Source organism: Triturus cristatus, chromosome 4_2 (genome assembly GCF_964204655.1).
Source record: "Triturus cristatus chromosome 4_2, aTriCri1.1, whole genome shotgun sequence".
Lineage (NCBI taxonomy): Eukaryota > Metazoa > Chordata > Amphibia > Caudata > Salamandridae > Triturus > Triturus cristatus.
The window spans coordinates 492,510,623-492,535,662 of record NC_140586.1 but is presented as its reverse complement, the minus strand read 5'-3'; the positions used below and the strand labels follow the sequence as shown (position 1 = coordinate 492,535,662).

Below are 25,040 nucleotides of genomic sequence, written 5' to 3'. Positions count from 1 at the left end.
GGAAGAGGAAGGAGGGCTGTGTCAGCGCGTGGTGTGAGCGCTTAAGCAGGTGAGCTCCTTGTTTTAAAAATGCAAATTAAACAGAGTGACAAGTTTTAAAATTCAATATCAAGAGCACAGTCCTCCGGCTTCCGCCTCAGAGGATAATTACAAATAATGAAGGGCGCTTCGTAATCAAGCGTTTTTGTAGTCCTTGGGGGTGGGCGTGGCCTCGCAGTGGGCGTGGCTTAGGCCTTGGGCGTTCCCTGTCTCAGCGCGGACCGCTGTCTCAGGGAAGAGGAAGGAGGGCTGTGTCAGCGCGTGGTGTGAGCGCTTAAGCAGGTGAGCTCCTTGTTTTAAAAATGCAAATTAAACAGAGTGACAAGTTTTAAAATTCAATATCAAGAGCACAGTCCTCCGGCTTCCGCCTCAGAGGATAATTACAAATAATGAAGGGCGCTTCGTAATCAAGCGTTTTTGTAGTCCTTGGGGGTGGGCGTGGCCTCGCAGTGGGCGTGGCTTAGGCCTTGGGCGTTCCCTGTCTCAGCGCGGACCGCTGTCTCAGGGAAGAGGAAGGAGGGCTGTGTCAGCGCGTGGTGTGAGCGCTTAAGCAGGTGAGCTCCTTGTTTTAAAAATGCAATTAAACAGAGTGACAAGTTTTAAAATTCAATATCAAGAGCACAGTCCTCCGGCTTCCGCCTCAGAGGATAATTACAAATAATGAAGGGCGCTTCGTAATCAAGCGTTTTTGTAGTCCTTGGGGGTGGGCGTGGCCTCGCAGTGGGCGTGGCTTAGGCCTTGGGCGTTCCCTGTCTCAGCGCGGACCGCTGTCTCAGGGAAGAGGAAGGAGGGCTGTGTCAGCGCGTGGTGTGAGCGCTTAAGCAGGTGAGCTCCTTGTTTTAAAAATGCAAATTAAACAGAGTGACAAGTTTTAAAATTCAATATCAAGAGCACAGTCCTCCGGCTTCCGCCTCAGAGGATAATTACAAATAATGAAGGGCGCTTCGTAATCAAGCGTTTTTGTAGTCCTTGGGGGTGGACGTGGCCTCGCAGTGGGCGTGGCTTAGGCCTTGGGCGTTCCCTGTCTCAGCGCGGACCGCTGTCTCAGGGAAGAGGAAGGAGGGCTGTGTCAGCGCGTGGTGTGAGCGCTTAAGCAGGTGAGCTCCTTGTTTTAAAAATGCAAATTAAACAGAGTGACAAGTTTTAAAATTCAATATCAAGTGATCCTCCTGGATCTAAGCGCAGCATTCGACACAGTCAACCATCGTGTCCTTCTTCATAGACTGGCGGATGCAGGATTAACCGGGACGGCACACAGTTGGATTGAGTCATTCCTGACAGGGCGCACATTCCAAGTATGGGACAACAATCACCACTCATCCATCCTGCCTCTCACAAGCGGTGTCCCTCAGGGCTCCTCCCTGAGTCCAACGCTTTTCAACGCGTATATGGCCCCCCTTGAGGACGTGGTGACACCATTTAATATAAAAATGGTAAGTTATGCTGACGACACTCAGCTGGTCGTCTCCCTGTCCCAACTGATAGACCACCCAGAAAACCTAACCAATTGTCTTACAGGGATTCATAACTGGATGAATAATTCATCATTAAAACTCAATGGGTCAAAGACGGAGGTCATGCTCCTAGGGAAACAATGGACGACCATCCCCCCAGCACTCTGGCCTGACGTATTCGGGGAAATCCCATCACCAAAGCGTGAAATCAAAACACTCGGCGTGTGGCTCGAACCCGAGTTGTCTATGAAGACACAAGCAGCGAAAACTTCAGGCACCTGCTTCGGGCTCCTACGCACAACCCGCAAGATTCTCCCCCTACTGCCACCTAACTCTAGGAAACTACTCATCCAGGGACTGGTACTGTCCCGCCTGGACTATAGTAATGTGGTCTACCTAGGAGCTCCTGAGGCCACCCTAACAAAACTTCAGCGGACACAGAACGCAGCGGCACGCCTTCTCACCAACCGCCCCTCCAGAGTGTCCGCCAAGCCGGCCCTCAAAGCTCTGCACTGGCTCCCTGTGCGCCAAAGGGTGCAATTCAAAGCGATGTGCACAACACATAAGCTGATCAACGGTACTGGCCCCGAGATTCTCAGAAAAATAATTACCCCCTACAGAACAACCAGATCTCTACGATCTCAGAATGAGAACCTGGCCAGCATACCTAGATTTAAAAAGACTCGCACAGGAGGACGACAATTCTCCGTACAGGCGGCTGCTGGATGGAAAGCCCTTCCACGAACCCTCAGACTTGAACCTAATTACCTGGCTTTCCGCAAGAAACTTAAAACACACCTATTCCCTCAATAGTGTTCCCATACGAGTACCTCTCCCCCCCCCTTCCCCTTAACAGGATTGCAAATTCACAGCGCGGGGATGCCCTTGGGTCACCAGGCGCTTTAGAAATCGCTATTAAATTAAATTAAATTAAATTAAAGCATTACGTAAAATAAATAAAAATGAAAGGTGTGATAACTAGTCACATATTTGACAATAGTCATACTTTTGAAAGTATGTGGTTCCTTCTGACAAATAGGTCGCTGGGGGCCCTGTTGCACATATGGCGCACTGCCTTGGTCTGCGCCATAGAACACCTTTAACTGGGTGTGCTGGGCTCACACTTGGGCAGCGCACCCTATTTCAACACATGCTCCTTTCCCAGAACAGGTACAAACAAATCCAACCTGCTCTGGGAGCAGCGCATTAACGAAGAGTGGACTAGCAACAAGTCTCCCTTTTCCTGCAGGCAGTGAACCCCTCCTTCTTCCCCTCGAAGAAGAGGGTCTTGCGCCTTCATATGAAAATGATAGTAAGGTTGGAGACCTGGACAATAAAAACAATATGTTAATGTGAAAACCTTTTAGAATCAGTTTATGTAAATCAGATTAAAAGGGCTTTATTTCAGAATGTGTAGTAGCATGCAAAGGGATACTTTCTTTCCTATAAACAGTCCACAAAATAGGCATGTTGCCATAACTTTCTAGACTCTTCCCTCCTGCATTCCTTCCTTATCCTATGAAGTCCAACGAACGGACTCACACGTCCACAGCTCGAATTAACAACGTATTTACTCATACTAATCCACCACTAATCCATTATTTGTTCAAGATTAGCGTGCTACACCCGAAAAATTGCTTCAACACATCATCAGGGGTAGTAAGCACTATCAAAATGCAATTACATTCACAATTATAATAAATATCTAATTTGCGCTGATTACTCTTCATTGTTAGGAACATAAATTATAAGAACAAAAATCCAGTTACACTTATTTTGTTTAAATTGCAGCTTTAATGATGCCCCCTGACCTTTCTTTTATCCTACAACAAAAACGAAATATGAGGCAGCCCGGTATTCCTGGGAAGCTGGGTATTATAAACAATGTTGGAAACAATGGCTCATTTGTAATCACTTAGTATTAACTAAGAGTTTCTTAGGGGAGCATTATGATATCACACTTCAACTGTACAACTGTAATAAGGTATTACAGCTAAGCAGCTATGTTGTTTTCTAAGTAGTAGGTGATTGCAGACCTCACAACTCGACTCTAATCATAAAATCAGAGACATGTTTTTATACAGGCATAGAAGGCTTTCATGTATTTTATTATTATTATTAATATTATTATTATTATCATTTTCACAATGTAGGTATTCAGTGAATATGCATGAAACCTAAAGTGTTGTTGTTTATATGCTCATGAGTTTGATGTCATAAGTGAAACAAAAGTAATGCCTAAAGAAAGAAATACGTGGAATGTCCAGTACCGCTGACTAACCTGTCTCCATCTAAAGTATACCGGTATCCTCACATTCACAGGGATATGACACTAGCACTTTATGTGATTGTCATTTGTATAGTGCACAATCTGCCTTTAGATTGCTCTTGCAGCACTGCCTGCGGTGTGCTGTTAGTACAGCCTTGTAGCACTCTTGGGGGCATATGATCAAGAACTGCGTTAAAAATTATCGCCGGTTCAGCAGCAGAAAACTGCCACTAAAGCGGCGATAATGGGCTTGATAATATGCCGCAGAGAATTCCAATAGAAGTCCATGCTCTGGTGTGAACATGGGCTTCTATTGGAATTCTCCAGGGCATATTAGCAAGCCCATTATCGCCGCTTTAGCGCAGTTTTCTGCCGCTAAACCAGCGATCATTTTAACGCCGTCCTTGATAATATGCCCCCTGGTTCTTTTGGATGTTGTCCTTGCAATATCATCACATACACGAATCTGAAACTGCCTTTATTAATACATTTAAGGTGTTCATTATATGGTGTGAATTGTTTGTTCCCAGGTTTATTGTTGGGTAAATGTGTAAAAGTCATCTATGACAGTGGATAGTTTGCAGGTAGGAACTTTTAAATCAAAGGTCTGTAGATGTGTGAAACTGGTGTCAGAAAATGTGGCTGGAGGGTTTTATCAATTGCTTGCATGGTTTGTAGGTCCTGTTTCTGTTGCGCAGAGGTTTCAGACAGTATGAGCTTACTATTGCTTTCTGCATGACGTGGTAGAGCTACCAATCCTGCTAGCCAGGGATATTACTGTATGAGCTGCATTATATCTATAAGAGCTATTCTGTTGTATGTTTCATCCCACAAGCTGCGTATTGCATTGGTTTCCTTAATGTGCCCAATTTATATGTCTTATAATTGCAGGCAAACATTATTGTAGCCGATCCTTTTCTAAAATATGGAGATGATCCATACACTTTGCAATATGGACGATGTGGAGAACGCGGGCGATACATACATTTCACTCCGAATTTCCTACTGAAAGACAGTTTGCTCCCTGTGTATGGATCACGAGGTAAATTCTGGTATTCAGCTACTTCTTTTCACACTCACAGCACCTCACACACTGAAGTGAAGTATGGCCACTGGATATTAATGTCATAAAGCGAGGTCCTAGGATTGCCTTTGGTCAGTCATGAAAATTGCTGTGTACAGGCAAGGAAATTGTGTAAAGAGGTGATGGACCTTCCGTTTCATTGATGGTGTTTGGGGCAGGGTATGGACTTGTAGACTTCAATGACATTTCTGGAGAGGGAATTTGGGAATGTGACACTAATGACCAAGGTTCATTTATAGTGGAAGTCAAGAAAAGATCGCAGGTTGCAAACTGAGTAAAAAACTGTATTGGCCAGACAAAGACGCAAGATCTACCTTACAGAGGAACCTGTACACGGGGTAAATCCTAAGCAGCTCAGGAGAGCAAGTGATGATACATCAGGAACTGGAGACTATATTCATTGAGGTCAAATAAGGTGATCAGTATTCACAATGGCTAGTTGGCTTGTTGTGTGCTCTCCCTCCTTATCCGACATAAAAGTAGCACAGGCTTAATATCTTAGGTTCAGAGCTGCAGGAAAAGCTATTCTTGAATCTGTTTGATGTGTTCCGAAATCACAAGACTCTTCAGTTGAAAGGATTGATATCCTCAGTTGTTTAATCTGATACATGATGTTTAACCTGGTGGTCTACCTTGGATATGCCAACAAAAAATATTATTATTTACATTGCATCAGATGACTATCGTACAGGTTTATGTCCATAATATCCTTAGTGGACACTCTGACAATTCTCCCAAGCCTCAGTAGCATGGATTCCACCCTATTGGTATTTGGCTTGTGATAGCAGTTGGTCCCTATCCTTTCCTGCCATGTTTTTCTTAGAGAAAAAACAAAGGTCCAAAAAGAGCATAGGTCTCTTGGGTGTATCTTTGAGATAGAGGGAGCTATTCATTACCATCAGAACCCAAGTAAGTAAAATGTTTAAGCATTTGCGGCAATTAAGGTGGTAATGACCTGAGGGAACTCCAAAGTTCACACAGCCTAAAATGGCTTGGGCTATCTACTGACTCTTTAGTGATGGATCATACCACTGCACTCTTTGCTCAGGACTGGCAAACACCATAGGACATCATATAAGATGCAAACTACATAGTACTAAAAATGTTGTGCTTTTGTGGCTCTTCTGGTAGCTTTGTCAAGCCTATGTGGCACTAATGATGACTCCAGTCACCCCACAAGGCACATAGGCACATGATTATTAAAAGAAGTCAACATACCTAGTTTGCTCTTTATTTGATTTATTTGTGTGATTGGGGGCCATTATATGGGTTTGTAAGGATTGGTTCCCTTCACTTTGAAGTTCAAATTGCCTCTGAATATTCAGCAGTAGGATGTTTAAGGCCCTTATGTAAACCTTTAAGTACCCATCCTTTTCATGTGATATGGACAATTTATACTTTGCAAACTCTACAATATGCCCCGACTGGGTGTGTTGCAGGGGTAGCTGGCTCCTACAAACCTTCTGACCCATCCAATAAAGAGTGTGATAAAAAGGACAAAAGAAACAAGAAAAAGCAAAAAGGCTTTCAAATCCACACCTGTGGTATCAGTGACACCTGTTTAGTCAAATGCATCTGTTAAAATTGGGTTTTTGATTGAGGGAAGTGAAGACCCTTCTTAAGCAACACCACAATCCTTGTCAATTAACCTGATCTTTTCAAAATCCTCACCCACGCCTACAAATGACTACACAACAACAGACCCGAATACCTCAACGACAGAGTCAACTTCCACGTACCCAAAAGAAGCCTCCGTTCCTCCAACCTCGCACTGGCCGAAACCCTGCACATCCACAGAGCCAGAGCAGGCGGAAGATCCTTCTCCCACATCGCAGCCAAGACATGGAACGAGCTACTGGCAGACCTCAGATGTGCCCCCTCCCTGAACACCTTCAGAAAGACCCTCAAGACCTGGCTCTTTGGCTAAGCAACCCAGTGGACCCCCCCAGCGCCTAGAGACCCCCACAGGTGAGTAGCACACTTACAATTACCCTGATTGATTGATTGTTCTTAATCCTCTGGTAGCTTGGCACAAAAGCAGTCAGGTTTAACTTAGAGCCACTATGTTATGCATTTATGCAGCACTCAAATAGTAATAAAGTGAAAACACAACACCAATTTAGAAAAACTGAGTAAAAATTAATAAATTATGTGACACCAAAAACAACAAAAATTCAATCAGTGGAACCAAAGTTATGATTTCTTAAACATTTCAGTAGAAACTAGTGCATCAAAGTGCCAACTACTGGCATCTAACCATGCAAGACCAGGGCAAAGTCTGAAGTTATGGCTGACCGCGCTGGAGTGTGGCTCAGCAGGTCAAGGCTGCTGGTGGTGTCCAAGGTGGAGGAGGCATCAATGTCAGGGCACCGCTCGACAAAGTTGTGATGAATGTTTCCACATTTGGACTTTGTCAGTTATTTGGAAGTCGAAAATCTCCAGCAGAGCGAAGCTGCAGGCTATAGCCAAAGAGGGCTCCATTAGGCTGGATACCTCTTCTGCGAAGAGCCACTGAACAAGATTGGCTGCTGCGGAGAAGAATGTGGCGGGAGCTACCGCGAAGTCAGAACAACTTGCAATATTCCTTAGGGGCATAGGCAAGCAATTAGGTCCTCGTTTCCTGTCAGCGCTTAGAGCACTTTTTAGCTGATTTTTTTCTAAGTGCCAAGGCTTGGGTTTTGGGTGTTTTGGGGTACCACTTGGAGGGTAGGACTCATTTCAAGCAGGGTCCAGGTGCAGGGTTCAAGTTGTGGAGCTTTATGTGTCCCTGTATCTCAGAACATGAGGCCAACCAAATAGCCCTTGGAGATACTCTGGTTGTCCTGAATACAAGCAGCAGGGCAGTCCTCAAGCAGCAGGGCAGTTCTTTGAGGGTTCAAGGGAGGCTTCAAGCAACAGAGCAGTCCTTTGGGAGCAGCAGGGCAGTCCTCTGAAGTATAAAGTAGGCCTCAAGATCCAGGGCAGTCCTCTGAAATAAAAGGAAGGTCTTTTGAGTGTCCTCCATAGGTTCAGGAGTGAACTGAAGAGTGGATCTGAGGGTCCAATTCGTATACCTGGTGCCAGTTTTGAAGTGGAAGAATCTTATTGAGTTTTCCTCTCACAGATGAGTCTGGAATTTCCTTCCTTACTGCCCAGGCTCCAAGAGGTCAAGGGTGACAAAAGACTGGTGTGAAGTTCTTTGTGAGTGTGCTAGGGTACCTCCTGTGAAATGTAAGTGGGAGAGTAACACCTCCGACCCTCCCATCCTGGCAGGATGGCCAATACGGCCAACAACTAATCCCCCATTGTCTCACTGTCTGGGAAGAATACAGAAAGGCCAACTGCTAACTGTTCACAGTCATGTGACCCAGGATATCGGCTTCGAATGGTTAAGGTAAAAAAAGCCAACTTTCTAAAAGTGGCATTTTCAGAATTGTAACTTAAAATCCGACTTTACCATTAAAGAGGAGTTTACATTACAATTCTTCTGAGACCACACATGACATTTCTACCTGTTCCCAAACAAAAGTTGTCACTTATTAAATGTAATAATGTAACCCAATGTGATCCTATGCTGGAGGTAGTCCTTGCAGTAGTGTAGATCAAATGTAAGAGTTTTCTACTACCAGGACATGTAAAACTTAAAAGTGCATGTCTAACTTTTAAGTAAACTGCACCCTCGCCTAAGGGCTGTGTTGGGCCTACTTTAGGGGTAAACTATATGTATTAAAAAGGAAGGTTCAGGCAAGTCAAAATTGCAGTTTAAAACTGCCACAGGCTGCAATGACTGGCCTGAGACACGTTTTGAAGGACTACTTAAGTGGGTGGCATAATAAGTGCTGAGGGCCCACTAGTAACATTTAATTTACAAACCCTGGGTACATGCAGTACCACTATACTAGGAAACTAGGGACTTATAAGTAAATTGAATGTGCCAATTGGGTATAAGCCAATTTTACCATGTTTAAGGGAGGGAGCACACGCACTTTGTGCACTGTACCACTGCTAACAAGTGCTTGAGTCCTAGGGCCAACTAAAACACATTTAAGCAAACCGGATGGAACTAGGCAAACAATGTGGGGGAAACCCACCCGAAACCTGACAAGTCTAACAGCATCTAAGAGACATTGCTGCACCTAACTCAAAAGGATGAACAAGATTCATACAGCCTACCTTACATGCTCTATCAGCGAGAGGAGCAAGGCCTCTGGCAAAGCTCTCCCAGATCAACCACTCATCAATGGCATTTGCTTTGTTTCACTGGCACTCCTGAACTTTGCTGAACCTGTTTACTGCATGCATAGTTCAACTCAAAAAGATATAGTGCTACAACACACCTGGACACTATTTGCCCACATGTTAGTTAGGCTGAGCCAGGAGATTCTTGCTGTTGATACTGTGGTAGTGCCTGACACCATGAGCCAGTCTTGGCAGGATAAATGAAGGTGTAGCCCCAGAGAGTAAATGCATCTGGAAGCGAGGGTCCCACAACCCTTATTAGGCATTTCTTAGTGTAGTCCGCTCATCTAGCACAAAGAAGAACTTAGTAGTAATCTTGAAGCAATACCTGTAACTACTGGGATGAAGAGGCTCCCACTAAAAACCAGGCTCGCTTCACAAGCTTCTGCATTTCCTGGATACATTTTTGCTGAGTCTGGTGGTCCTAGAAGATGCAGCTTGTGCATCCTGGATTCCATAATGATATCAAAGTTGTTAGGTTTTTGCTAAATTTGCATCCTCTCATGAGGATTACAAATCAGCACACAATATCTCTCACGATACTCCAACCCGTAGTGAGTGAACATGCCTCTATACTCACACAGGTAACATGTCACATAATCCATCCAAAATACCTTCAGTTTATGATGTGACGCATGGATCATGATGCAGAGTTTGCACTAAGTGGGACCTGGAATCAGGTGTTAAGAATTGTATGAGTGTGTGCTTAGTTAACTTAATAGATCCAGATTCCTGCATGGAAGTAATGCATTATACCTCCCTTGATTTGATTGCACTGCAGCAGTGAACTCTCCCTTACTCCAACTCCTGAAATAGACTTGTTAATGTCTTCATTGAAAACATATTGTTACCATGAAAATTATATGCACACTATGAGTCTGTTCTGGAGCAAGAGTGAGTGTATACAGCTGCACAGCAACAGTTTGGGCCTTTTGTGGACCTGTAAGGAGGAGGACTGGAAGGGGGAATACTTAAGAGTAGAAGGAAGTCTAGACCAATGTGATCTGGATCCAGGTCAGGAGGAAAGGCTGGAAAAGAAAAACAGAGGCTAGAATCAGAAGTGAATAAAGAGAAAAGAAAGAAAGAAAGAGAAAAGAGAAAGAAAGGAAACTTGGAGTTAGAGCATAGGCTAAAGGGAGAAACTTTTCATAAACAGGAAGAGGAGTCACAAGAGGGTGGGTGTATGATACAGAGAGAAGGGAGTGAAGCAGCCCTAACAGAGAAGAAAGAAGAATGAGGATTTATGTTAATAATGATAATGCAAAGCTAATTAAGAAAAAAGCTCCCTTTGGCTCACCCAGATTTGGATGGTTTCCGTGAATATTTATTTTCATTGAGATGCGCGCTATTAGTCAGGCAGATAGTTTGACATATTACATCTGTTACTGAGTGATGTAATCAATCCACTTTTTATGTTATAACATATTGCACAAACCTACTATGTTCCATATGTCTAAATTTATATGATAATATTTATTTCTATAATTAGAAGAGCCTATGACAGTAACACAACCCAGATCTGGCTCAGTCTTTTTCTTAGAATCAACTTTAAATGCTAAATTATTGGATAATGATCAATCAAAATCTAGCAATGACTCTAGTAGGGCAAATTATGTAAGTGAAAGGCTCTCCATGGTGTAAACTGTTTTTCTTGGTATGTCATGACCATTCATACTAATTACTCTCTTTACACAATGTCTTATAAATGGCAGATCTAATTGCCTTACCACAGTCTTGTCATTGTGTCATACTGATAATAGAGGTGTGCTTCACTTGTGTAATACTAGCCCCTTATTTGAGTTTTGACATGTTTTGAAAGAGTGAAAAGCACAAGCAGTAGCATGACTGCCCTACTGTGGTGTGTCTCACATCCTTTCTACTCCGGCCACAGCAACAAGCAGTTAAAGCAGTTAGCATCCCTGGCGACGGCACAGAAATTAACACCACCATGTTATGTTGGTGCAGTACTGTGAAAGAAAGGAACCATGGGTCTTGTGCTAGCAGTGCAGTGCTTATAAAAACACTGCCCTAATGGTACCCTTCCTCCCTCAGCTCCCTTGCGGGTCTTCTTCTCCCTCATCCAACATCTAAGTCACCTTCACTCCTCAGTCCACAGGTCAGATTCATCCCTCATCTGCTGCCCAGACCGCTGCAGTTCTCCTCCATTCTTTTGCCCTGCACAGTATCCATATATCCCTCTGCTGTAAATAACAAAGCTAGTCTATGTTACCCGCTATCCACAGTGACCAGATAACCTCATACTTCTTCATACTGTTCTCCCATGAGGTAATTTTTTGTGGCTCGTGCAAAATGTCCCACGAAGAGAGAAAGAGACTCTTATTGCATAAATGCAGTTTATTTCTTCACATTCCGCACTGCAGGACGCAGTGTAGAATTCAAATTTGGACACCCCATGGAACCTACCCACTACATTTTTCTATTCAGCGAACACTCAAATAGTGTTCCTAGCCTCACCCAAGGTGCGCATTGAACTGGGCCTGGTATAACTTCATGGCACTTCACTGTTAGACAACATAAAGGATCACCAACTGTTATCCAATGTCAGTAACTCTGATAGGAGATGAACAATAAAAGGAATGTGTTGTCACTCATAATTACAAGTTTTCTTCTATCCAATTGTGACCTATTTCCACCAGGTACATAGCCCTGTTCCTAAATAGTTGCAAAAGCACTAATTGCCCAAAACTTTTCAGCTTTTGCAGCTAGCAATCATTGCTGAGACCATTAAGCTTTTGCAACAGGTCTTTGATAAATTGTAAGGTTCGTTTACAGCAAAGCAAGGATACTGATTTTGCTCAGTACTTTTATTGTCTTGCCACAAAAGATTGACATATATGACAATATAATCATATCATCCAGTATTTATGGCACAAGCAGCAGGCAATCGGCGAGATGACTTCCAAGGCTGAGGCGAGTGAGGGTCCCTCAGAGTCAGATATGTAACCATTGAAGTCATGTTGATGCCATTGGTTTTTGCCAAAGCCACGAGTGGGAAATCTGGATTTCATAGCCGCAGAGTTTGCTTTATGGCTGGATTGTATTTGCTACTCTCCCTGTCCAACGTTTTTCTTTTGGAATCACTCTGTCTTTTGGTTGTCTGAATCATCTAGTGGGGCAAAGATAGAAGCTGTACCCAAGCAGATCTCCACGAGGCCAGATACCTTTACCGCAACTTCAGCCAAAACTGTTTTCAGTGTGGCAAAAATCTTAGAATGGGACAAACATGGCCTTCTTGCCCACTTTGGGTGCCATCTGCCTGGGCAAGGCTCATTACCTTCTCTCAGCCATCTGGAGGTAAAAACAATGACAACATCCATCTTTTGTCCAACTGCTGGGAAAGTTCAGTCTAGTCAGCCCTACAGCTTGCAGGGCCCCAGTATTGACTTCTATGCACTAGATCTCAGCCAAGCCTTCTGATGGGTTCAATCTTTTGTGGTCTAATCATCCTGCTTTTGTGCCTCTGGAGCAGGCAAATAGGAGGACAACAACTTCCCCTTTTGGAAAGTAGTTTGAAAATGTGGGTGCCAACAGGAGTCATGGGTTCTTGAGTCCTCATCTTCCAGCAACGACTTTCTTCCTTCAAACAAGGCCTTCTTCTTCAGGTGTCTTCCCAGTTCCACAAATGCTCTGAGGAGATGGTAGACGTATCCTGTTCACCAGAAGGTGATTTCTCGCCCTCTGACTACCTCCTTTTGCAGTTCATCCTCTCTGCTGTACTATAGAGGTTCCCAGAAGCCCTTAATTCAATATGGCTCAATCCTACTTCGACCACGAAAAGCTTCTGGCAGGCCATTAACCACATATATAATTAGATGAGCTCTCCTTCCTTTTGTCAGGGTCAGAACAAGTTCTCCCTCCAGCTGGGGCTATATTCAAAGAGTCTAGGACACCTGGGAATATATGGGAATACTTCCTGTCAGGCACATCTGGGATCAGCAAGTCCAATGAAGAAGTGTTAAGGCTGCCCTTTATTCTGCCAGATATCCTTTACCCCTCCCAGGTGGGTAATCCCTGCTAAGTGGGCAGGTATTTACAATACTTCCGCCTTCTTAGGTCCAGGTGGCAGTCTATTGTTTTATGGCAAGCAGAGTCATGAACTCCAGCCAGAAATGTGTATTGGCCTCTGCAGGTGGTTGTGCCCCCATTTTATCTTTTCTCATCTTTCCCCCAATTCTAAGCCATCAACTGACTATTAATATTTGTAATGCCTCTCTGTCAAGTGCTGAGTATCCGTATATATGGAAGCAAGCACTTATACACCCCTAGCCCCAAAAATATAGTTTATATGGCTCCGAGCTATCGAACTACAGCCCCATCTCTCTGCTTCCGTATATGTTCAAAGTCGTCGAAAGGCTTGTCAACAGTCAGTTGACAACCTTCCTAGAAGATAACAAACTTTTGTACCCTGCCCAGACTGGTTTTAGAGCTATGAACAGTACAGAATCCACTTGTCTGGCTATTCTGGACAACATAAAACTTGAAGTAGATCAGGGCAAATCTGTGGCCCTAGTTCTACTTGATCTCTCCACAGCAGTTTACAGTTTCACACTGTCAAATGCTAAATAAGCTCCATGAGACTGGGCTTCATTCTACTGCCCAAGGCTGGTTTGGGTATTCCCAGAATATTGAGACCCAGTCTGTTCAGCTGAACACAGTGAGATCATCTCGACACAACTTCAAATGCGGAGTACCGCAAGGCACTTCTCTGAGCCCAACTCTTTTTAATGTGTGCGTTGCACCCCTTCCTAAGCTGGTCTGCAACTTGGGATTCCAGTTATGCTCATAAGCTGATCTCACTCAACTGATCATCTCGATTGGGGAGAAACTTAAAGCTACCAACTAAAACCTGTCTTGCTGCCTCGCTGAGGTCACCACCTGGATGAGGGCACACTGTCTAAAACTCAATGCTGAAAAATCAGAAAATCTCTTATTCAAAGATGCCCACCAGATGTGGGACTCATGGTGGCTGGAGTCTCTGAGACTGGCACCTAAGCCAAAAAATTAAACAAAAAACCTGGGTGTCCTAATTGACGAGTCCTTAACTATACAGGAGCAAGTCAGTGCCATGTGGGGAAAATTTTACTGTCTGTTCACATTCCTGAAGAGAATATTTTACTCGATTCCAGAGAATTGGCATAGGACCATAGTCCAAGCCCTAGTAGTCATTAGATTGGACTACAGCAATGCCTTATACATGGGGATGTCCGACTACCTTTTCACCAAAGCTAATATACAACAAAGACAGGTACAGGTCCACCTTGAACTGCCTAAAAACACTTTTCTGTCTTCCTGTCCAAAAAAGTGCAAAATTCAACCATCTCTATCATGCGCACAGGGACCTTTTAATTCAGGCCCTGTGATCCTTCGTGAAAAAGGGAGTTCTGTACACCTTCAAGAAGTCTGAGATTCCCTGATCTAGCCTTAGCCAAACCCATGCACATGATAAAAGTCAGCGCTGGAAGCCGATCATTCACCCATCTTGCTGCGGCCCACTGGAATCAGCTACCCCTGGGCCTTCGCCTCACAAATGACTTTCTTAGGTTCAGAAAGTAGCCTAAGACTTGGCTCTTTCCCGGATAACTGTTTCCACCCTGCATGGCCTCTCCTCCAGTGACTCGCAAACACAATCTGTGGCTTTTATAATCCCATGATATCCCCGTGGGATGAGTGTATGCACTTTACTATTAAATAAACAAATGTGTGTTTGGAACTGTTTTGAACATTTTTATGATGTTACTTTTCTGCTAAAGGTAATAAACATCTAAATTCACCATTGAATCGGAACATTAAAAGTTGGAGGAAAAATAACTTTGAATGATTTCTTTATTATTTTAATACACAGATGTAAAATAAATAGTTTAATCACACCTATTGCTTGTCTTAATATACAATGTAGCTGCACCTATGCAGTGAAAATAGGTTTTAGGGCCCCAGTCACTGTGAGAGTAACTATTTCAAATATACAATGTGCTTTGTTTTTATTTATTAATTACCTTGTCCTGTGGATTTACAATGCACACTTTAGGAATGATTTACTAATATGTAAAATAGTTTTTTTGCATGGCCAATGTACTTTTTCTTGACATAGGTAACTGCAATTCCTTTAAACTGCATCCCAACCATGCCACAGTGGTGCTCCTGGCAGCCATATATTTCTGTTGGATGTATGATGATACAACGCGATCATTTAGATCGTGGTACATTACATCGCTGCTTTTACAACGTAAGTCGTTACAACGACTTGTGCTGGAGGGCGCTGGACTTGGGTAGAATACATTTTACCACACGTCCTGTGATGCATACTAGCAGTGGCCACACTGCAATAAGTCCTAATAGTAGCAAAACATAGGGACCTGAAAAAGGTGACCAGGCAGAAAAGGTGAATTAGGTACACTCATGAAATAAAAACATAAAATTGCCAATACATTTGTTTGCACCACATAAGCAGTGATGCAGACAAGTGAATTATTTACAAAACTAGTTTACCACCATTGAGGTATGTCATAGTAAGTGAGGTGATGTATTATTATATCCTGAATGACGCCGAATATTTGGAAGTCTCTTCCTTCTGAGATCAGATGCAACCCATCCACATTCCTCTTCAGTAAAGATGTAAAACATTTACTATCCAACAAATTCCTCTCTTACTGAGGACTCGGCCATGCCCCCGTTCCTTGTCTAAACCCCGACCTCTGTTTGTCCGCTGCCTCTTGCCACTTCTTAACATGCCTGAGTCTTGAGCCATGTTACACTACACCCCTCTTGTAAATCTATGCAGTACTACCTTGGGAAAAACTGTACACCTACTCTCCCCTCCCGCGCTCCTCGCTACCACAACTACCTCAAAACCTGTGTACACTCTCTATCGTATTCTTCTTTGATTTATTGTCGCTATGTATTTTTATTTAAGCTGTATGTAACTTAGGTACTTGCTGCTATTCTGTTTACATATCCCACTGTATTTAGTTTTCTCTTTCTTACTGTTACTACATATTTTTATCTACTCTCTATGTACCTCATGCTATTGCTGATGTGCTTTCTATGTAAAGCACTAAGTTCTCATGAACATAAGCGCTAAAATGTCGTGTTTTTCTTTACCTCTGTGGATAACTATGCATTTACTCTCCCCTTCCTCAAATATTTCTACCTCAACCACCTCAGAACTGTGGCATTCACATGTCCTTCTTCTTTTTTATAATGTTGCTATGTATTTCTGTTTACGCATTATGTGACTTGGATACTTACTGCTATTCTGTTTACATATCCCACTGTATACAGTTTACTGCTTTTACTAGGAAGGTTTTTTTATCTATTCTCTAGGTACCTCTTGGTGTTGTTCTTGAGCTTACTCTGTACAGCACTTTGATACTTTCTGGTCATTTTCCCGCTTTGCAAAACTCATAAATAAATCCATGTATCCCCGCTTTCCACCTCACACTTATCAGATACCCCTCGTTGACTAATACCAACAGATATAAATGCTTCACATACTCTCTCTTTCATTATCTCTTACAAGTAATATAGGAAGTAGTCTTTGGGCCTACAGTAGGCTCTGGACAAAAAGGAATTCACTGATAGATCTGTTAACTTTTCTAAATAGTTTCTGTATGTGATGCTATAAAATATGTTATTCATATCTACAAAGCATAATCATTGCCATAAAGTTTTCAGATTTAATAAAAAACACTACGCTATTGTTAAGTAGTACATGCTACACATTATAACATTTTCATCGAATAACCAGTCTATAGTGACTACAAAAGTATTTATCAAGAATGTGAGCTCATTTTAACACCTCTACATGAAGGAGCAGTAAATGTCTTGTTCAGTAATTTTGCAAATTATGTGCAGAGATTCTCTTGGCTCTATGCCTTCTCTCAACCAAAAATCCATGTCACTGTAGACATGCAGGGTACCTGTAAAGGATGGCGGCCTCAAATGTCAGAGTTATATATTCGGACCTCATTTTGTGCAACTCTAGCATAATGTGTTCAGTCAGGATTGCAGGGAAAGAAACCAAGCATAATTACACTGGTTGCAAAATACACATGGCTATGTCGAATGGATTGCAAAGAGGGTAACTGGCTGCAAGAAATACATACATATCTACAACTCTGTTGGCTAGAGAACATGCACAACTGTATTTATTCTAATGGCACACTGGAGGCATTATTGCTATTTGCTGGAAAAATAAGTTAATGTAACCAATGGAGGAGTGGCAGAGGAGGCGTAAAACACTGTTGGCTATGATTGGAAAGCAGACATTCATGCATCCAACATAGCTTCATGTTATATCCTGGCTTTGTATTTATGCATGTTATCTCCCACTCAGCCAGTGGAATGTTCAGTTTATGAGGTATCACAGAATGTTGGGAGCCAGCGAGTCAGTTGGGAAGGGCTGAGCAAGAGACAAGCTGCTCCTGGTGGGGTTTACCATGGGCCCACTATTGGTCTCTGTACTGGTCTTGACTACTGGCTATGGATTTATCTGGATTACCTTGAACTATCTGCCAATAAACATCCTAAGATCCTTCAAACGTCTGGACTCAGTTACTACACTTCAGAAGGAACATAGACCAACATAATTATTTTCATTAATAGCCAGAGCTGCTTGCAAAGGCCATACAGTTGATCTGTAAGCTGTAGGCAGAAGAGGTAAACATACTGCTTGCCAAGACTGTACTTCTGCACAGTGTACTCGAGAACGAATAATACTGCTACAGCATGCCAGTTGCACAATATATTATGACAATATAAAACAAGCATATGTGTGTGCACTAAAACGCAATCGAACATTAAAAGAAGCAGACAATTCTCAATACAGCGCGACTGCATTGCAAAGTTAGACATCATGAAATGTAAATATTTGTACTGAAAATGTACCGAAAAGTATAGGGTCGGTAAACTGGTTTTCAAAGTAAAAAAATGTAGATTAAAAAAAGTACATTATTGGGCTGGCCATAATGTGAGGGAAACTAGCTACGTCTAAAATCATTGAAAAATTCACCAGGGGGACAGGCAAGATGGCGGCCGCCAGCTCAGACGTGTGAGCTGGTAGCTCCTGTCCTCCTATACTCGTGAGGAAGGTGTGTTGTGCATAGCGAGATGACGAGAAGGTGAAAGTGGTCTGCCCTCTGCGCTCTCACTGAGGGGTGCGAAGATCAGTCCTGGTAGTAACGGCATGGTTAGCTTTGCCGCGACGTCTGTGTTTTATCATCTGAGCAAAATCCGTCCTGGATACATTGTAGCGGGATATATTGTAACAGCAAGGGGCCGGGCGTGGACGCCGAGTCGAGGAGTAGCAACTGTTGCAGGCAAAACTACTGGTGGTTCGAGCACTGGATATCGTAGAACGCCGATAATGCCGCCTAAGAGAGCCAGAGGGAAAGCCCAGACCCCGGCCGACGCTGCTACCCCTACTGCTATCGTGGTGGCCGCTGGAACTGTTTCTGGAACTGTAGGAAAAATTGCGGAGCCGTCGAGCAGTAAGAAAGTTTCTAAACTCAACGGTAAAACAAATAAGGGTGAGAACAGTGCCCATGGCAGCTCTACGGGCGTGGTTAGTACCGTAAAATGCACAATTGCGCAAATGTTCTCACAAGGTAAAGGTGGGAAGAGTGGGAGAATGGAGAACCGGGATATTCAGGATCCTCCAATAGATAAGTTACCAGGAGCATTGGGAGTGGAGGCTAGTGTTGGACCCCCCAGTTATCCGGACGTTATGGGGGAGAGATCAGGAGCTCAGCAGATTTCTCTGTGTGATGCTTCTGCCAAAGATAATTTAATATCTGGCAGCAATATGGAGCGGGCTAATGGTGGTGGTAAAAAGGATGGGCGTAATCCTGTAGGAGCAAACAACGGTGAGGGGGAATTCCCAGAACTGGGTATTCAAGATACTAAACCAGGCGTAACACAGAAGCTGTGTAATGATAATCGTGGCAAGAAGCGAAAATGATTTGGTTGGTTCGGTTGGGGTTCTTAATGGGACAGAGTCGCTCAGTCTAGATTCACTAGAGAAGGAGGCGGAGCTGGTGGATCTTATGGAGAAGTTTTTCTCATTATCAGATCATTCAGATATATCCAGTGAGGAGATGAGGAGAAATGGGAAAACGCTTATGGCTCAACATGGGGATGAGTTGAGTCAGCATAGTACTACATCCCCTGAGGATACGGGAGGGGATTCGTCGGAGGGAAGCCGGCAGACAATGCGAAAGAAAATGGCGTCGACAGAGGAGTCTTGCTACTTTGCCAACTCCCCCTTACCGGCGCAAAAATCAATGGTTAGAACCCCGGATAAATCTGATTCCTCTGTAGTGCGAAGAACACTAGTGCCATCAGCAATTGTTACTTCTAATCCTTGTCTCGCTATACCTGAAATAGAATCCCTGGTGCAGACTTTTGGGGCAGCTTCTGGGTATAAACTTCATACTGTTAAAACCCAAATATTGTGTACAAGTCATACAATGCATGGGGATGCTAGGTGTGTTAAGGAAGCTACCTATTAAGATTTGTATCTCTGTTAAAGAGATTACTGAGGTTAATTGGGGCGATATTATGTGGGGAGTAAAACGCTCATTGAAAGGTGGGAGAATCTCCATATCTCATTAGTGGGCAGAGCTAACGTTCTGAAAATGAATGTCTTACTGCGAGTTATGTATTACTTTAGGGCAGTGCCATTGGAGGTATCCTATAAACAAATTCAATATTTTACATCACTTTGTATTAGGTTTATGTGGGCCCCGGGGAAACCTCGTAGGGCTGCTCGATACATGACTCTCTCTCGAGAAAGGGGAGGATGGTCTATACCTGATTTTGCTTTGTATTATTATTCCTGTATTTTGGTTAAGGCACGTATTTTACTTACTGGAGAAGAGATTAGTAATCTTGCCGAAGCCCCCTCAATTTATCAGATGATTCTAGGGTCAGAGGTCAAGCAGTGTCTATTCAAAAGTTTGGATGGCAGTTATTTTAAAAGAACACGCTTTAAGGTATTAAATGCTGTGTTTAAAGTCTGGAAGACCATACGGAATAACTTTGTGATTCCAGTACTTTCAAGGTATACCCCCACTAATGCTACGGGAGTGCTGCCCCCGAAGTTTTGGGATCACATGGCCCTAGGTTGGAGAAGGAAGGGAATTACCCGACTTGGCGACGTATATCATGAGGATGGTCGATTGTATTTATTCGCTGAGTTGGCGGATAAATTCCATCTACCCACTACTCAATTTTTTAAATACTTACAAGTCAGGGACGTTCTGGGGAAACACTCGGTTTGCACTAGAAAGTTTAAAATTGTAGAATCTATTAGATGGCAGGGTAACATTGGGGTAATTTATAAAGCATTGTTAGAGGGTAGATCGGATGATCTAGAAAAATATAATATGAAATGGAGAACTTGGTTGGGGAGCCCCGAAATCTCACTGGAAAAATCCATTGACTTGGCAGGGAGGATTTTGTGTGCAGCTAACCTTAAAAGTCAACATTATAAAATGTTATTCAATTTGTATCACACCCCCTCTTAAAATGATGAAGTGGGGGGGGTCAGCACGATGGGAAGTGTTTTCGCTGTGGAAAGGACAGTGCAGATATTGTGCACTTGTTTTTTGCATGTGCGGTATTGGACCATCTGATAGAATCTATAGAAAGATTTTTGTCAGAAATAACTGGGGATTGTGTTAAAATTTCTCAATCCATGATGTTGCTTGGTATTGGGGAGGAGCTTTGTACGGGGCAGCCATTATATAAGCATCGGTATCTAATCTTTATGGCCACAGCTGTTGCTCGGTTGGCAATTGCCACACTTTTTTTTACAGCAAGAGGCCCCGCCCTTTGAGATGTGGCGGGCTAAGTTTCTCAATGTCTATAATATGGAATACAGTTTATATGTTGTTAAAGGATATAGGAAAAGGAAATTAGGGTTATTATTTTGGGGGGTGGTGAGGGAGTACATGGCGGGGTAATTATGTTTATTATGTATTGTCAAGAATTCCTGTCATACGAGGGGAGGAAAACGGTAACCAGCGAAAACGGACTACATCTCCCAGGATGCTTAGCGGTTGAGAGGTTATGTAAACAGGAGAGCTGTTACATAACTCAAGGGAAACACGCCCTTATGTAAACAGGAGAGCTGTTACATAACTCAAGGGAAACACGCCCTTATGTAAACAGGAGAGCTGTTACATAACTCAAGGGAAACACGCCCTTATGTAAACAGGAGAGCTGTTACATAACTCAAGGAAAACACGCCCTATAAAGGGAGGAACCGGGAGGTACAAGGCTGTCGGATATTGTGTTTACACCGACGTACCTGCTTCGTGAAGAGCAGTGTTCCGGAGTGGTGCTCCAGTAAGGCAAGAACGGAGGTAGGTCGAGTCGTTACTCCCTGGGCCGTGTCTTGCCCCATCGTCACCTGTGAAGGACCCGGAAGCTCTACCGGTCAACCATTGAGCTTCGCTTTTTGACTCGGCTGAGTCCAAGCGCAGTGGCGCTTTTGCTGGTTGGAGTCGTAACTCCCAGCCCGACCATAGACACAGGGACTGCCAGCTGTAACGCACACCAGGAGGTGTTTGCCGCGTTACAGACTCGGAAGTCCACAGGATCGATCGAGCGGCTGCTCTCGGTTCAGTCTTCTTGCTTGTGATTGGGGTATCGGTGACGCATCACCAGGAGGTGACTCCGCGTCCCGGTGCAGTCTGAGGAAGAGGTTGAGCGGCTGCTCCCTTCAGGTAGAGACCCCGGCTGGGTGTTTCCCTGACTCCTCGATTCTCCCCAACACTCTTCGTGCCCCTCACAGCCTACCGATTGGCATTGTCGGCCATTTCATTTCTGCCCTCTGTTGGCATACGCCGGGATCGGCGTATATGCAGAGGACGGTTAGGACCATCCGTGCTGTGGGCTGGTAACGTACTTAGCCTGGAGGATTCCAGTGACTATAACTTTTGTTTGTTCTTTGTATTTTATTTGCCTTCATTAAAAGAACTAACCCTTCACAAGTGGTTGCGTCCTCATTGTCGTGTCTGTTAAACGATCCTGAGACGTTCAGGGCGTTACAAAATATCCGACCTTAATAACACTAACTGTCTCCCGGTCGATAACAGACATGGCAACACTTGATGATGTGCTGGCTGCTTTAGCGGCCATGCAAGTTGAAGTGGCTGCCTCTAGGCAAGAAACAGCCGATGTAAAAGCCAGACTGGATGCTATCCAATTGGACCCGCTCACGCCCAGCACCTCCCTCACGAACCAGACCCCTGCGGTAGTAGTGGAAATGCCGGTAGCCATCCCCTTGGCAACACCAGAGAGGTACAGTGGGGATCCTAACACAGTGCAGGTATTCCTCACACAAGTGGCGCTACATTTATCGTGCAAACCAAAGGCGTTCCCCACGAGTCAGGCTCGTGTGGCTTTCCTTATATCCTATTTGGCTGGAAACGCGGCACAATGGGCCGTACCTCTGGTGAGCAGGGACGACCCCCTCTTATGTGATTGGGGTGCTTTTCGCGAGGAATTCCTGAAGGTATTCGACAGAAGGGCTGACTCGTACACGGCGGACCGTGAAATGCTTGAGTTGAGACAGGGATCCAACGACCTGGTGCAGTATCTCAACGCGTTCCGAAGGCTGGTTGCGGAAACCAAGTGGCCTGTTGCTAAACAGACGGCGCTCTTCCATCAAGGGCTGTGCGATGAGCTCAAGGACGCCGTGGCTCATATTGACCCTCAACCCAAGACATGTGAGGGCCTTATCAACCTGGTATTACGGCTGGAACATAGGCTAAGTGAAAGAAAGGGGGATCATGGGAGAAAAGGAAAATCCCTTCCATCCTATGTGACGGTGGGAAGTCCTGAAACTTCCACCGCATCCAAGGGAGAACCCATGGACATCAGCGCAATACGAGCGAGCCTCACAGCCACGGAGAAAGAGTCACGCCGTAAACAAGGATTGTGCCTATATTGTGGCAAAAAAGGCCACTACGTACGTGAATGCCCTGCCAAACCGAAGACGTCACGTTATCGGGCCAACCGGTCGGTAACAGCCGTGGTGGACATACCGGCGGAAAACTAGAGGACTCCAAGACCAGAGAAGGGGCATCTCGGAGTCACTCATCCATCCCTTCACTTTCCAACTCGGTCACTAAGGGACAACGACACCTGTTTATCACGGTGCACGTGGGAGTGCATGACCAGTGGATACCCGTTGTGGCCATGGTGGATTCAGGGGCCACTGGCATGTTTATGGACCACAACGAGGCATGCAGGCTAGGGCTAGTGCTTCTTCCCAAAGCAGTACCCGAAGACGTCTATGCGGTAGACGGAAGGCGATTGGTGACGGGGCCCATCGGACAGCACACGGGGGTCCTTCCGATGAGATATGGGAGGAACCATTTGGAACAAATCGATTTTAACATCATCCGAGCGCCCCAATATGGCGTCATATTGGGATTGCCGTGGCTACAGAAACACAACCCCTTTGTGGATTGGCCAACACATCGCATCGAAATGACGTCACCGTATTGCATCCTGCATTGTGGAATAAGAACGGAATCCCTTGACGCAGATGAGAGCGGGAGTCAGACGGTGGCTACAGCGGCAGAAAAAGATGTGGCTCTCCCCCAGGCTTATCACAGTTTTGAGGATGTATTTGATGAGGTGAAGGCGGAAGTGCTACCACCACATAGACAGTTTGACTGCCAGATCGACCTGGTGCCAGGGGCCAGCGTTCCCAGCGGCAGGCTGTATGCCCTGACGGAGCCTGAAAACGTGCATCTCCGGGGGTACCTGGATAAACTCCTCAAGCTAGGATTCATCCGCCCGTCCAAGTCTCCGGCCGCCTCGCCACTCTTCTTCATCCCGAAGGCTAATGGGGAGCTGAGAGCCTGTGTGGACTTTAGGGCATTGAATGCGATAACCATAAAAAATCGGTACCCCTTGCCTCTCATCAGTGTACTTCTGGAACAGGTCAAGAAAGCTCGTATCTACACCAAGTTGGATTTGAAAGGGGCATACCATCTGGTGCGCATGAGGGACGGAGACGAGTGGAAGACCGCCTTTAAGACCAGGTTCGGCCTTTTTGAGTACCTCGTCATGCCGTTCGGTCTGTGCAACGCCCCGGCAGCCTTTCAGTACTTTTTGAATGAGGTATTCAGAGAGGAGTTGGATATCTACGTGGTCGTATATATCGACGACATCCTCATCTATTCGTCCAGTGTGGAGGAGCACGTACACCACGTCAAAGCTGTGCTCCAAAAGCTGAGGGAAAACATGCTGTTTTGTAAACTCAGCAAGTGTGACTTCCACGTCACATCCGTGGAATTCCTTGGAGTGATGCTGAGTCCAGAGGGACAGGAGATGGCAGAACGAAAGATCAAGGCGGTGAAAGAATGGCCGGTGCCCCAAAGCGTGAAGGACGTCCAAAGTTTCATTGGCTTCGCCAACTTTTACAGGCGGTTTATAGATGGATTTTCAGGAGTGGTGGCCCCAATCACACAGCTACTGAGGAAGTCCAAGGAGTTTGTCTGGTCCCCTGAAGCGAACAAAGCCTTTGAGGCCCTGAAAAGCGCCTTTGGTAAGGCGCCGGTGTTGGCTCACCCCGATCCGGATCTCCCCTACGTGGTGGAAGCGGACGCGTCGGATGTGGCACTGGGGGCTATCTTGTCCCAACGCAACCACGACACAGGGGTGCTTCATCCCGTTGCGTACATGTCCCGCAAACTCAACGACGCCGAACGCAACTACCATATTGCGGAGAAGGAGCTTCTCGCAATCAAGGACGCCTTCACCGAATGGAGGCATTGGTTGATGGGGGCAAGACATGTGGTATCGGTGTACACGGACCATCGGAACCTACAGTTCATGACGGCCACTAGACACCTTTCTCCCAGGCAGCTGCGGTGGATGATCTTCTTTGCGGGGTTCAACTTCCGCATCACATATCGGCCGGGGACGGAAAACCGGAAGG

General features: G+C 44.7%; 1 protein-coding gene across 2 annotated transcripts in view; it reads left to right on the top strand.

The window, feature by feature from the left end:
- The window catches only part of LOC146834595 (calcium-activated chloride channel regulator 1-like), a 328,733-nt gene that overhangs the window by 65,233 nt on the left and 238,460 nt on the right, over positions 1-25,040 (top strand). For both annotated transcript variants that reach the window (XM_085602048.1, XM_085602049.1), the window contains one exon: positions 4,654-4,804. In XM_085602048.1, coding sequence (XP_085458174.1) covers positions 4,654-4,804 — 151 coding nt within the window. The remainder of the gene's footprint in view (positions 1-4,653; positions 4,805-25,040) is intronic.